Here is a 15,922-nt window from a genome sequence, read left to right as displayed (position 1 = left end):
ATATAATATTTGATTGATGTCTCTCTTCTGCACCAGACCTACGAGATCAATGACGGCGTTTTTCCTCATATTTCATCTGTAGTGGTGGCACAATGCTTAGTACTTAGCAGACATTTAATGAATATTTGCTTAAATGAATAGATGAGAGGGAAAGAATGCCTGATACAGAGGTACAAGCACTATCAGAGACAGCATAGGGTGAGTCTGAACAATTTCAAAGTGCTATTTGCAAAGACTGCTTTCTGAATTTCAACCTGACTACTTGCCTATTTCCAAAAATGCAAGCATCTATAACTGTGTATATACACACACACCCACACATACAATGTTGTAAAGATTCTATGTCATGGGAGTCAGTAATTTTTTCTATGCTTTCATGACCTCATTTTTAGTAATGACTAATTACAACTGAAGTAATTTACATATCTTGGACTCTAAGAATCTCCCCAAACCACCTGAGTCCAACCACCCATATACAGTGGAGCTGTGTGTTGTGAGACTGTTAGATTCTAAAATAAAATTTTAAAAAATCACAAAATTGCCATGTTGGAAATGGGCGGGTTTTCTTTCAAAAGTCCAACACCACAAGTTTCCTACAAAAGTAAATTAGATATCTGTTTCTTCAACTGAAGGCCTGACTTCTGAAGTCAACTTCTGAAGTTAAAGAAGTTGACTTCCATTGAGTGACCACATTTTACCCAAAATATGAGCAGTACCTCTAGGCACTAGACCCAAACTCAGCACTAAGAAGGAACCAGCACTAAGACCTTAAGGAAACGGTGCATTTGTGACTCCCCACTTCTACTCTCTGCAGCAACAGCTCCTTGAGTTGACTGGCAGGTAAATCACCCACACTTTAAATGGTTAAAATTCACATAAGATGCAATGCCACTCTTTCCTACCAACTGGTCACCCAGACTAAGTTTAAACCTTCCAGAATGGGGCACTTGCTACTTTGCTTCATGAATGGGTTTCCTCGAGAGTTGACTCTACAAACGGCTGTTACAAATCAAATCCTACGTTTCCACTGATTTGAATTAGGAATTCGGGTATGTCAACCTTGTAAGCTATTTCCTTTCCTATAACAGTGCCCACACTGTTACATGTTTCCTTTTCATTGTTCCTCATAACCCTGTCAGGGCCTCACAGGCAAAAATAGAAATCAAGTCCCAGCATGGATCTCACAAGGAAGCTGGCAGCGAGGGGCACTCACCATTACAGCCGGGTTCTTCACGGTGATGCAGGGGGTCGTGGCTCGCAGGGCCCCACTAATGCCGTGGTAATATTTAAAACAGATTTTAATCTCCGCTGCAAAGCAATTGGAGAAAACAGTAATTTAAACAGTGAAACACGTCATTTAGGAATCAGCTGTGGAAATCCACCATCCCACCTCTCAGGGAATCCTACTCATGACTGAATGACCTCTTTTTTTCCACTCAGAGGCAACAGATTACATCAATTTCTGTTTGATATTATATGCTTCTCCCAAACTTTGTCACCTCTCGAACATATCAGAAAAATAACGCACAGAAACGTCATGTCAAAATAGAAACAGTGTAGTGATAAGAATGGGACTAGCTGGCATTTATTGAGGTGCTCCACAATGTACCACAGTGTTATGCCTCACGTTCATGTTGTCAGTGAACCTTCACAGAACCTTGGGAGGCAGAAATTCCTGTCCCCATATTACAGATGAGATGTTGAGGTTTGCTGTAGGTCAGACAGATAAGAAATGACAGAGTCAGGACTCAAACCCAAGCTGTCTGATTCCAAAGCCTTCACTCATAACCTCTATCTACATTGACTGTAGCTCCCAGTGGAAATAGAGGAAAAGCAGTCTAACAAAGCATGGAAGTATACTGTAGTAGATTCTCTAGTGACAGGGTCTGGAAATTTACATTATTTTAATTTTCCAAGTCATTTAAATATACCCAGTAGGCAGAGATCAAATCTACAAACAACTGATTCTATATCTCACAGCTTGTAGCAATCCACACATTTCATAAATTTTGTTCTGATACTTCCACTTCGATAGAAAGTAATACAAATGCCAATTATGGTTTTTGGAAAGTAACTACAATTCCAAAGAGCATGAAACCAAACTGTGTTAAAGATAAACCTACAGTCACTGGAATTTCTCTGTATACAAAGCGCCTGAGTCACTGAAGGGTCACTGCGAGATGCATTTTTCCCAAGGTGTGTTCTAAATATGCAAGGATGCTGATGGGCAGGCCCTGGAGGGAGAATCCTAGGCTACGGGAGGGAGTTCCTCTCTCAGATGAGTCACCAGGACTATTAAAATGGGGTTGCTCAACGTATTTCCCTAAGGAAGTTCCTCTTCCACTGACTTTCCCAACTGCACCAATGGCCTCCTGCAGTCTTTGGTTTCCTTATTTTAAGAGAAATATATAATAACTGAAGAAAAATCCTCTCACAGGAATTTATATCATTACACTCTTCCTACCAATGACCAAATACTAAATCTCAAAAAAAAAGTTGTTATGGAGGAAAAATATTGAGTCCTTCTATTATTTATGTTAATCACTATTCAGTAATTCATAATTTAATAAGCATCATCAGCCAGAAGATTTTTACTACGTACCTGCTACAGCACATGGCCAGGCAGCAATGTGCCAGATAGTGCAAGGGAGTCAAGGAAAGGTTTCTGGTCTCGTGGGTGTTCTGTAGGGTAGCCGCTCAGATGCCAATCACGGGCATGGCAAAATACAGAAGACACACAGTAAAAAGGAAGAGCACCAGGTCGAAGAGCATAGAGACCGTGGAGATTAGAGAAGACATGGTGGAGTCAGAAAGGTGTCATGACAAAAACAGGTCTAATGGATGAGCAAAATGGGGCTAGAGAGAGTTAGAGTAAAGAATGGGAAAAGCAGGGAGGCACAGATGAAGCATGTTGGGTTTAAGGAACGGCGAGATGACCTACGCAGAAATTCTAGCTTTACTATTACTTTGCCTCCCTGAGAACTCTTCTGTAAATGACTTTCCTGGACACTAACACAGATTATTGGTTATTTCTGAAATAGTAATAGCTGGACAGATATGAGCAAATTTTACTCTCCCACTTGCTTTTTTCCAAGACCAATAGCATTTAGTCTGCAAGAACAAAGCTAAGTAGTGTGCACGAGGACTGTCAGAGCAGAATAAAGTGTGGTAACGTGCATGGGGATTGAATTCTTTGGACATGAGCTCATTGGCATTGCACTCTTCATGCTGGGGAAGCAACGTCGGTGGCTCTGTCTACAGGCAGCACTTCATAGATCAAATCAACGGTTAGCAAGTGAGCAGGCCATTTTTTCCACAGAGAGAAGTGCATTTTTATAAGACATCTTCTGCTAACTCTGTCTCAAGTTAGGATGCCATCTGCTTTTCCTAAGGTTTTAATAGTCAACTAGGTAACAGACAATGAGATTAAAAAAAATGTGACTGCTTATTTTTTTTTTTTTTTTTTTGGAGAATGATGATAATCATGCCAACTTTGCTGGCTGACCCATTTTGGGTGTTATTTTATTCCTTGCTATAACAAAAATCTCCAACCCAGATGACAAAGTAGAATCCCTGAAACTAAGATCAATGTATCTTAAATTGCACAAAAGCAGATTTTGTGGGCAGATCCAATCCCCCCAAATGCTACAGAGCTGTGTGTCGCGGAAGCAAACAGCTGAGGGGATTTCCACAGATCACCCATTACAAAACCACACACACAGGCTGGTCACCAGAGAGGAAAACAGTCCTGGACAGAATGAGGAGTGGTTTGCGTGGGGATGCAAACTAGCTGCATCCTTCAGCAGGACATCAGTGAAGATTCCTGCCCCTCAAAATATCGGAATGTTCCACTCTGAGTGGGAGTTTTCATCTTCAGATGTTATTTAACGTTTCAGAACGTCACACAAGATTTTAAAAAATGGTGTAACTAAGCAACATCCCCTCTGACAAAGGGGGAGAGCAGCATTTTGATTAATGTATTTGAATATTTTGGTTATTGGAAGAGGTAACGGAAGAATACTCAGAAGGATGGAAAAGGGAAGTTGGTGCCCAGGGTCATGGGCTTCTGTTGCAGCTACAATGTGTGACCTCTAACTGCAAGAGGAGAATTTTTTTTTTGTAAAAAGCTATTTCTGAGAAATATATACAAAAGCAGGTGGAAGTAAGCACAGGCATGATGATGGAGCATCCGATTAGGGAGGACCCCAGTGATCAACAGAGCCCAGCCCTGTTTATAAGCAGGAGAGATGGAGGACATGGACCAAAGAGCAATGTATGAGTCCATCTATCCTAGCTGCTTTCCCCACAGCCTGATGTGGCAGGCAACATCTCCCCCTGCTGGCCTCAAATTATGAAAAAATATATATAAAATATATGTTTGTATATACACATATTTGTATAGAAATATATTTTAATATTTGCATATACTTATATATCCAAATATATAATATATGTAATATATATATCCCCTCCCCACACACATATATATATATATCTCCACTTCTTTGGGCTATAAAAAGAAGAGTATTTTGAATCCACTAATCAAAAGCATGTTGCCTCGGAGGGCAGTGAGCCAGGAAAAGGGAAAAGCATCCTGTATGAACCTGTAAGGACCTGCTGTCGGCTGAGCCAGGTCCAGCCTCAGGAGGAAGACAGCAGAGGATGAGCGGCATCTCCTCTCTGCGGCCCCTTCCGAACAGCTGAAGCCAGTCATAGATCACGGCAATATAAGGGCCCCTTTCGATAATCTTCAGGATATGTTTACTTACAGTGTTACCAAAATACAGTTTAGTACTCTGTATTTGAATGTTCTTAAAACAGAAAAGGCCCTCTATTTTCAAGTTTTTGACTTACTAATTTTCAAAAATACAAGCGAAGACGTCCCTCAGGGTAGCAGCATGCCTGCTGCCCTCTACCATGGGTTGGAGGGTGATCATTTGTGAGATGTCACTTTGGGCATATTCCAGGGCAAGTTGGGGAGGCAGAGGGGCTTTGAACAGTGTTTAGGAACTTAAACCTGTTCTTAACTAAAGGGGTCTCTGTAACTGTGTAATTCTGACACGGCATTTTAAATCAATCATTCTACCACCTGTTTAAAACAAGAACACATTTCTGGTTTGTATATGAATAAAATATTTCCAGATAGGTAACTTGACACTGGTTGTAGTGGTTGCCTTCAAGGTGGGAAAACTGGCAACTGGACACGAAGCTGGGGAGACATTTAATTTCAATTTTTATACTTTTTAAACATTATACTGTTTTGCATATTACCTATTCAAAAGTAGTTTTTAGAAAAGCAATCTCAACTCAGCTGTATTAACCCTAGGTATTTATGTAAGATTATATTTCAAGCCCTCTCTGAAAAAAGGTTCCACAAGCCACTCCCTGCAAGAAATGGTTTTGCCTCAGACTAGGATCTCATCCATTATCTTAAATAGCTACACGATTCACTTAGGCAGTAGTTAACAGCCTGTTCCTATTTAGAGAGTCTGGATTTTCCCCAAGTTTCTAGAAGTTGAATATTTTGAAGCATAAAGATGGATGGAATATAAATGTCCTTCTTCCTTTAATCATTTCTATTTTACTTAAATGGTAGAATAACCTAAAAAATTAAGCTAATCATAATTTATTCTAGAACATGACTTTCACCATTGCCCTATGTGTTTTCATTAAACTATTAATATTATGATTCTTATTCACAGCTTTACTTCTCATGCTTTTGAGGAAATTTACCCACATACCAGTGACATGCTCACTTGTCAGTTATATGTCATTGCAAGTTGTCTTCTCTTTATCAAGGGCCAGTGGAGCCTGAAATGGCCAGGCTTTCCTCTGCTAAAACTGAGAAAAACAAAAGGGACAATATCCATGCAGATGTGGCAGAAACCTAACAGGACTAGAGAACTAACTGGGCCTAAAATATAAAGTATGAGGATGGGGGATGAAAAGCATTAAATCTCCATCCAAGGGGCAAAAAGACCTTTCTGATGTTGGTGGGAGGGGACTTAGGAATGGTGCAAGTTACAGAAAGGGCTCTGATAGTTAAAAACAAGAGACCGAGGTCACCCCATCTCCACCAAATAAAAAGGCACCCTTGACACATCTATTTTGGCAAGGTACCAAACTGAGCGCCACTCAGAGAAAAGACTCACTCACAGTTGTCACTTGCATACTGTTTCCTAATCCTTTATACATTTTCCAGGGTTAGGATGGGTAAGTATGTGAAATCGCTACATAATTTATCAGTCTTTTGTCATATTCCTCAATGATCACATAACAATTCAGTACACAGCAATGTAGGATGAAGTTTAGTACTCTAAGCTCTCTCACTGATACAAGATTTAGTGAGTACCTAGAATAAGACCTAGCACAAAGGTAGTACTCAATGAATACTTCAGGATAGACGGGGAGATAGATGGATGGATGGATAGAAGGAAGGAAGGAAGAACAAAAGGCAAATATGAATAAATGAATTACCATAACCCATAAAAGACTGTATAGAATGAAACAGACATTCTGGTATGCCAATACAACATTTGAAACCTCTTAAATTTTAAAACTCACAGATGCATACTGCACAGATGACCCATTCAGGTTCTGTGAGCCTGAGCTCTCTTGAATATTTGACTGTCTTATAACAAGTAAGTGCAAATGAAGCTGACCCTCCTCTTGAATGCCCTGAGGGTCGTCTACCCACATTTACACTTGGTTTTGTCCTTCAAATCCGTTCAAGTAAGCCCTATAATGAAATAAGTTTGGACTACCTGCCTCCTCTGGGGATTTATCCAGACAAACTAAAGCCATCTTAAATTCACAAATAGCCTACATAGTGCTCAAATCCAGGTTTTCCCTGGAACTTTAATAGATCAATTTTCAGAGATTTTTAAACCTTTGTTTGGACTTCTGGTGAGTTAAAGATAAACAAATTTCCTTTCTGCAGATGAAAACAAACATTTTTAAATACTTTGCATTTTCAGGATTGGAGGTGAAAAATATTTTAGAAGCTGTCTAATCTCTTCTCAATTTTTAAAAAAAGTTCCATGCCATCAGCTCCAGAGATTCAACCAACATTCCCTTGTGAGTCCCTTTAAGAATGCTCTAGTCAGACAATGGGTTTTAAAAATGACATCCAGCCAGGCACAGTGGCTCACGTCTGTAATCTCAGCACTTTGGGAGGCCGACGTGGGTGGATCACTGGAGGTCAGGAGTTTGAAACCAGCCTGGCCAACATGGTGAAACCCCATCTATACTAAAAATACAAAAATTAGCCGGGCATGGTGATGCATGCCTGTAATCCCAGCTACCTGGGAGGCTGAGGCAGGAGAATCGCTTGAACCCAGGAGGTGGAGGTTGCAGTGAGCCAAGATTGTGCCACTGCACTCCAGCCTGGGAGACACAGCAAGATTCCGTCTCAAAAAAAAAAAAAAAAAAAAAAAAAAAAAAAAAAAAAAAATTGACATCCCAAAGACACAGACTATTTCTAGGCACTATAAATATAATTACAACTTCTTTTATATTGCAAGGGTAGGGATGAGTGTTTTGGGAGAGTGTTTCATTCTGCTTAATGAAGAAAGACTTATTCAAAGGAGAATCTTTCTAAAATTCCTATTCATTGTCCTGAACTTTAACTTACACTACATTTCTCAGTCTTTAAAAAATGCATTACTGAATATTTCCAGTTTTACAATTATGCTCCACAATACTCCCAATTTTATGTGAGAATAATTAAGGTGGAAATGCTAAAATACGGAGAAAAGAAAAAGAAAAAAACAAAACTTCTCTTTTCTTCATTCCCAACTCTTAGCTTCAATGTCAAGCCCATTTCTATTAAATACTAGGGTGAGATGTAGAGAAATCAGTCAAGACAGAGCTATTTAACTATCGCCTAATCAGCCAGCACATGATGAATCTCTAACACTTTGGGAGGGAGAAAGAAAATCAATCACAGCAAAGGGGATACTCTCTAAATGGGCTTTTTCTCAAATAATATTCCAAATTATAGCAGCATGTGGTACTGACTTCTTCCCAGGGGTTCACATGAGCCTTGTAATATCAGTCTGCACACTGCAACAGGCAATAATTACCAGCAGCCTTCAGCATTTTGGAGTGATTTTGCTAAAATCACTCCAAAGGAAGTGATTTTACCTTTTCCCCTGAAGTTCAGTTGGCAATATTTCTCAGCTAGATCAGCCTTTTAAACACTAGGATCCTTTCAAAGGAGGAATCACATTGAAAGTAAAACCAGCTATTTCCCATTCCATTTTCCCACATTCTTTTATCACTTATTTCTTCATTACTTAGACAGTCGTGCCAGCTGGGCAATGTTGGAAAGTTATGTAGACGTAGGTCAGAAAAACAAATCATCCATAATTCCACCTGCCAGAAACCATCCTCATTCACATGTTGGCAAGTTTTCTTCCAAACTTTTTCCTATATGCTGTGCTATTAGCTAGGATTCTGCTAAATGTACCTGCTTCCCCTTTCCGACCTTCCTTCCTCTCTGCTTTTTGTGAGCATTTTCCCTTAAAAACGACATTTCTTTTAAGGTTTAAGAGAGAATCCAGTCAGAAAATTGGAATATGAAAAGAAGACATTCCTTATGGGACAGAAGCAGAATTAGAGAAAGTTCTAGAGTGCTGATTTACTAGTAAGGATGGTGAAAGAAATTATTTCACGCCTTTAATGGCAATTCAAAGTAATAGACATTAATCTTTTAAGATAACTGTGTATTAGAGAAGTTTGATATGCTTCAATAAAGATATGCTTGCGGCAGGTTTCCATTTAATCAAATCTTTAATGTTCACGTTTAGTAAGTGCTATCTTTAAGTACTAGTACCCACACATTCTCTTTTATATTAAATCTTTTGCATATACTAATCTTAAGGCTCACTCAGAGCTCAACAACTCAGAAAAAGTTTAAAGAGCCCATTTTTTTTTTTACATTAAAGAAAAATGGCTAGGCACAGTGGCTCACGCGTGTAATCCCAGCACTTTGGGAGGCTGAGATGGGCGGATCACCTGAGGTCGGGAGTTCGAGACCAGCCTTACCAACATGGAGAAACCCTGTCTCTACTAAAAATACAAAATTAGCTGGGCATGGTGGTGCATGCCTGTAATCCCAGCTACTCTAGAGGCTGAGGGAGGGGCATTGCTTGAACCCGGGAGGCAGACGTTGCGATGAGCTGAGATTGCGCCATTGCACTCCAGCCTGGGCAACAAGAGCAAAACTCTGTCTCAAAAAAAAAAAAAAAAAAAAAAAAAAAAACAGAAAGAAAGAAAAATAAACTCTATAAATGTAGAAGTTAACCTGGACCAACTAGTAAATCATTTATTCCTTCATTCTTCTATATATTCCACAAAAATGTATTGAGTATTTACTACTTTTTCAGTAATATTGGTGACAACCATAAATAACACCATCACCCAACATAAAAAGGGACAAGATATTTTTGTGAACCAGGCACTATATATGTCATTTGTAATTCAAATGACTATAACACTGAATTAATTAGGTAATAGTTGAGTTATCTGCAGTCAATGTCTGATTTTCTAGTAAGCTGACCTCAATGGCAGTGAGCCCCAGTCTATTTCATCAACACTTTGAAAAGACTGGGGTCCAAACATGAAGTTATTCTGCTGCTGGCAAAAATTATAATGAGGTATTTCAAAGGCAAGTCATGTTATTAATTGAAATCTTGAATTATTCTTTCTGAAATTAATATGAATAAATATTAATTATAGATATAAAGGGTATACAAAATGTGTAAAGTACTAAAGTAATCATATATAATTTATATACCATACATTCATAATGTACATGTAAAATATAATACACCATATATATTTATGTATATATACACATGTATATGTATGTACCTGTAATGTTTATTTGCATATATATGTAAATGTGTGTGTTTGTGTGTGTGTGTGTGTATACATATACACACATGCACATATTACATAGTTGTCCCTGTCCCTTGATATCCATGGGGGATTCATCCCAAGACCCCCATGGGATACCAAAATCCACAGATGCTCAAGTTCCTTATATAAAGTGTCAGAGTAGATGCATATAACCTGTGTACATCCTCTCAAATACTTAAATTATCTCTAGATAACTTAAAACACCTAATACAATATACAATATAAAAGTTATGCAAATAATTGTTACCCTATAATGTTTAGGGAATGATAAGAAAAAACGTCTGTACTTGTTCAGTATACTGACTTTTTTTTTTCCTGAATATTTTTGATCCACAGTTGGTTGAATGTGTAGACGTGAAATCCACGGATATGGGTGGCTAACTGTATATTGAAACATACACAGTTTTTTCAAAATATGTGAACATTCTTTACTGAGCATTTTCTAAAACAATATATTTTCCATCATGGCATAAATATGGAAATTCAAACCAAAGAATTTCAAAATAACATTCAAAAAGACTCCGTAGAATTCTGCATACTTATGCAATGTTCAATAATAAGTTTGTATTTCACACTCAGCTACTTACGTTCCATGAAATAGGGCCCAGGCTCAATTCTCCATACAATTTGCCCTTTTTGGGTTCCAGTCACACCCCTGTTTTTAGAATCCCAGAAGTTGGCTGGAGAATTCTCATCTGGAAAAACCAAAGAAACACTTTTCAGCTTAATTATAACCTGTCTCTGCTTAGCAGGAAGATTAACATACATTCTAAAATAAATGGAAAAAAGATAAATGAGAAAATACAATGCATTTTATCCTTAATGACTACCTCCCAGCAGAGTATTACCCAAGTTTCTATGCTCGCATTTATGTGGGAGAAAGGGGGCTGGGTGGAAAGAAGATGGCATCTCTGGGCTTGGCCAAGGTGGTCAATGTTGCCAAAAGACAAAACTGCAAAGAACGAAGGGTACAACTGCTACAACTTTAGCTATGAGCTGATTTATAACAAAGTGGTTGGGTGTGCTCCCATTTGTAAAACCCTTTTATAAAAAGGAAAGGAAGAGCAGACCTAGGAGGATATAATGGAATTCAAGATGGGATGAACAAAAGGAATGTTAAGCTATGAAAGTGAGTCAAGATACAGCACAGCTTTGCCAGGAACAGTGTTTAGGGAACACAAACCAATTTCATCACATCTGCCAGGACAGTTCTTTGCAAAAGACCAAAGGCATAGACCTTGAGACAAGATAAGAAAAAAAAAAAAAAAGAGTTTCTATAGGCTTTCGTGTGGAAGAAGAATAGAAAGAACAGTGATCCCCCAAACAGGCCTGAAAGCAGCATTTTCCAAGCTTTCTGACCTCATGGCACAAAGAAAATGGTAATATTTGTATGGCACACTAGATTCAACAGAAGCCATGCTTACAATTTAATATGACAGGCAGGGATGCTCTGGCTTCCTCAGGCTCTGCCCCCAGCACGCTGAAGACTGGGGATTCATGTTCTGTAATTTGTTCACATTACACTAGTTTGAAGCTCTGTCTTAGTGGCCTAGAATAGGAAATGAAACTAGAAAACATGAAAAGACCAATGGAGTTTTATAGGCACATTAAAAAGTATATAGTGATCTTGGCTCTTAATGCCAGATGTACCTCATTCGTTTCCCCAAATCCCTTTCCAAGGAGGAAGGATCAAGGTTGCGCTTTACTTTAACTGAGAGTTGGAATAAAGCAGACGGGGTGAAGTAAGAGCTACACTAAAAAAGGAAAGATGGAGAAAGTCCCAAGCCCAAAGGAATAGTCCTGAGGAGAAAAACCTGTCTTCTTTTAAGCCTGAAAGAAACAGAAAATGGGTCAAATCAAGGGGTCAGAGGGATTTCTGTCTTTTCTGTGGTTGCCCTATTAGTTTCATCATATTGAAAAGCCAAAGAACTTTGGGAGGGACGGTCCTTTCATGCATTTGCATTGAGCACTTTATAAGTCAAAGGTTCTTTATTGTGAAAGGCCAAGCAGCAGCCACTGTTCTTTGTAAGAATGGAAAGACATAACCCATTCATGGCATCATATCCTCTCCTGGACAAACAATGTGAGCAAACAACTCCATTTCATCACAGAAATGTAACCAAGATGCTGATATTTAGATGGTACTCAGGCAATCACTTAAAAATCACTGCATTTCAAAGATATCACATGGCTCCTCGGGGCAGAGGTCACGCCACTGCACTCTAGCCTGGGCAACAGAGCAAGACTCTGTCTCCAAAAACAAAAAAACAAGCAAACAAAAAATTCAATTTCTGTTTGGTGACTTTTCTTTTTTGAGATGGAGTCTCGTTCTGTCACCCAGGCTGGAGTGCAGTGGTGCTATCTCAGCTCACTGCAACTTCTACCTCCCGGGTTCAAGCAATTCTCCTGCCTCAGCCTCCAGAGTAGCTGGGATTACAGGAGCCTGCCATCATGTCCAGCTAATTTTTTCATTTTTTATGTTTTCAGTAGAGACAAGATTTCACCACGTTGGCCAGGCTGGTCTCGAATTCCTGACCTTGTGATCCACCTGCCTCAGCCTCCAAAAGTGCTGGGATTACAGGTGTGAGCCACTATGCCTGGCTAATTTTTGTATTTTTCAAAATACAAAATAGAAAATAGAGATGGGGTTTCACCATGTTGGCCAGGCCGGTCTCGGACTCCTGACCTCAGGTGATCTGCCTGCCTCAACCTCCGAAACTGCTGGGATTACAGGCATGAGGCACCACGCTCGGCCTGGTGAAATCTGTGATATTTAAAGAAATAAAAGTTAGCCCTTTGAAGTCAAGTGGCTAAATTGTACCATGAATATTCAGGTTCACACAGAACACAGATGTTCCATATATGACAAAAAAATAGGTCAGAAGCAGAATGAGCTGACCCTGAGCAGAAGCTGGATAGGGCTGTTTTGATTGCAGAAAACAAGTCCAAATGCCACAGCCAGTGACCATCCTTTGGCCTTCACAAGGAAGAAAAGCTGCTGCGTTATTCCCTGCCAACCATGGTGCTTGTCAAGTACTATTCTGATTATTCCAAATGGAAATTTTTCTTTGATGAGATCATATTCCTGATAATTCATTATCCTTGACAGATACAAACACTTCTGCCATTGAGTGGCAGCAACCCTTAATTGCAAATATGAATCCTGAGAAATAAACAAGTTTAGGGACACAGAGTTCACATTACTGTGAAATGCCTACTACAATCTCTACAACTGCTACTGCTCCTACTGTGGCTAGCAGAGCCATGGCCAGCCTTGGCACATCATACTAAGAAATGCCTAGAATGACTCATTCCTTTTCTTTGTTCCAAGAAGATCTATTTTAAGTAATCCTTTAAATTTTTTGTTCACATCTTTGTTTAGGTTGCAGTCAATTTTGGTCTAGCCTGAGAATCTTTTTAGATTGGTAGCATTTTCTCTGCTCAGATCTATTGTTCATGGATTTTTTTGTATACGCAACATATTTTTTTCCTATATTCAATTAACTATTTTTTTATCCTCATTTAGTACCTGTATGAGGTGATTTGGTTTTTTTCAAAATGCCCCCATCCCAAAGTAAGAACAATAGCTGGCCCAGGTGCAGTGGGTCATGTCTGTCATCCCAACAGTTCAGTAGGACAAGATAGGAGGACTGCTTGAGGCCAGGAGTTTGAGACCAGCCTGGGCAATATAGCAAGACCCTGTCTCTAACATAAAAAAAAAAAATTTTAATTAGCCGGGCATCGTGGCATGCACCTGTAGTCCTAGTTACTCAGGAGGCTGAGATGGGGGTGTCCCTTGAGCCCAGGAGTTTGAGGCTGCAGTGAGCCATGATTGCACCACTGCATTCTAGCCTAGATGACAGAGCAAGACCCTGTCTCAAAAAAAAAGAACAATAACTCTATATAAATAAGTATATCAAAGAAACAATTCTGAATCCCCCACATGTGTAATACAGAAGTAATTATAAATTTATTTCTTCCTTTAACCGAGTAAAGGTTCTGACAAATCATCGAATGCCACTGGTCTTTAAAACCAAGACACACTTGGCCACTTCCCTCTCGTTTCTCTTAACTATTCCAAATCTGTCTCTGTCCTCACATCCCCTACCTAATTTCCACCCTCACTGGAACTCTGTATGAACTCTGTGTCCCTAAACTCATGCATTCTGTGGCATCTATAGAGGACATTAGGCCTTATCTCCCTTGATTTCTCCATCTTCCTACTACTGTCTCCTCTGTATCTGTGCCTACTTCTTGCCTTTTTTTCTACTCCCCCTTACAGTGGTGCCTGCGGCCCCCTCCTCTCCACCAGTCACTTCCTCTCATCTTAATATTTAACCTTTTCCTCTAGAGGGACCTTCCACTCAGCCTAGAAACCTGCCAGCTTCCATGAGGCATACTCTCGTGCTTTTGTCTTTGCTTTTTGACCATTATCTTCCTTGCCATCTTTCCCATCCTCATTCCTATTTCCTCTCCTACTAGGATTAAAGTGTCTGTTTTTCTGTTACAATACAGTCTATATTACAGGAGTATATATTCTAGATTCTTAGGTCACTTCCTAGTGGAAATATAATTACAAAGAAAGAAACATTGGAGATGTTAATACATATATACCCAAATACCTTCTAAATCTAATTTTGTTTGGTAAGGTTTATATTAAGCTTATCTCTTCATGTCTCACAACTTCTTCATTCTCTTACAAATCTAGTTGGCTACACATTTTCTCTAAATAGAAAAGTGAAGTGTGTGTGCATGTGTGTGTGTGCACACGTGCACACAGTCTCAAGTGGTCTTCCCACCTTGGCCTCCCAAAGCACTGGGATTACAGATGTGAGCCACCATGCCTGAACATGATACTTACCCAAAGTGATTTCATTTATTATTATTATTTTAAATTACAACTTATGGCTACTCCAATTAATTCTGTTACTAACACTGGAATTACTTATGTTAATTCTGCTTCTTCAAGGGAGAAACAAAGTGTTTGGACCGAGGAGATAAAAGAGTAGAAATAAAAGATTACAACACACAACCCTCTTCTACTAACTATATAATGACTCAGATAAATTTCTCAGAGCTTGTTAATGAGGTGAGAAATAGGCCCCTTTTCCTTCATTAAAACATTAGTGACATTATTAAAACATAAAGGTAACATTATTTTTAGGAAGAACACCTAGGGGTCTTAAACAGAATCTGTATATAAGCAGACTTACCAACATCTCCTGCACATTCACTGTCACAGCCTCACCGGTTACCTTCTCTTTTAGCTACCTGATCCTCCAGGGCAAAGAATGCCCAACTTCATTGCTCACAAGGAATGAGGGGGTGGGTGGTGCTTCTTTAAAATGCTAATTCCTGCATGGTGGCTCATGCTTATAATCCCAGCACTTTGGGAGGCCGAGGCAGACAGATCACTTGAGGTCAGGAGTTTGAGACCAGCCTCGCCAACGTGGTGAAACACCGACTCTACTAAAAATACAAAAAATTAGCTGGGCATGGAGGCGCATGCCTGTAATCCCAGCTATAAGGGAGGCTGAGGCAGGAGAATTGCTTGAACTTGGGAGGCGGAGGTTGCAGTAAGCCGAGACTGTGCCACTGCACTCTGGCCTGGGCAACAGGGCAAGACTCCATCTCAAAAAAATAAACAAACAAAATGCTAATCCTTGTGCTGATCTTCCAGAGACTTTGAATTTAGTAGGTTTGAGTCTGGGCTCAGAAATCTGAATTTTAGCAAGCACCCCAACCAGATGATTCAGATGCAAATACCATAAAGACCACATTTTGAAAAATTCTGTTCCATGGTTATTTCCAGGGAAATTGAGCAATCACAGCAATGCTGTGGACCATGCATATGTCTTTGACTGTTGTCCCTCTCATTTGTTACCTTGTTCATTCATTCATTCATTTAACAGGTATTTATTGACTGACTACTATGAAGATCATAAGCATCTATTTCTTGCCATAAGGAGCTGACAGGATAGTGGTGGGAGACCGGCAC

General features: G+C 39.5%; 1 protein-coding gene across 1 annotated transcript in view; it reads right to left on the bottom strand.

The window, feature by feature from the left end:
• Positions 1–15,922, bottom strand: part of HECW2 (HECT, C2 and WW domain containing E3 ubiquitin protein ligase 2) — a 391,418-nt gene that overhangs the window by 138,234 nt on the left and 237,262 nt on the right. Inside the window, exons 3-4 of the mRNA XM_050751032.1 lie at positions 10,512–10,619; positions 1,214–1,308 (exon numbers count right to left, since the gene is read on the bottom strand). Coding sequence (XP_050606989.1) covers positions 1,214–1,308; positions 10,512–10,619 — 203 coding nt within the window. The remainder of the gene's footprint in view (positions 1–1,213; positions 1,309–10,511; positions 10,620–15,922) is intronic.

The sequence above is a fragment of the Macaca thibetana genome, chromosome 12 (assembly GCF_024542745.1).
Source record: "Macaca thibetana thibetana isolate TM-01 chromosome 12, ASM2454274v1, whole genome shotgun sequence".
In the NCBI taxonomy this organism is placed as follows: domain Eukaryota; kingdom Metazoa; phylum Chordata; class Mammalia; order Primates; family Cercopithecidae; genus Macaca; species Macaca thibetana.
Note: the sequence above shows the minus strand (reverse complement) of the source record. Positions and strands in the feature narration are given on the sequence as shown.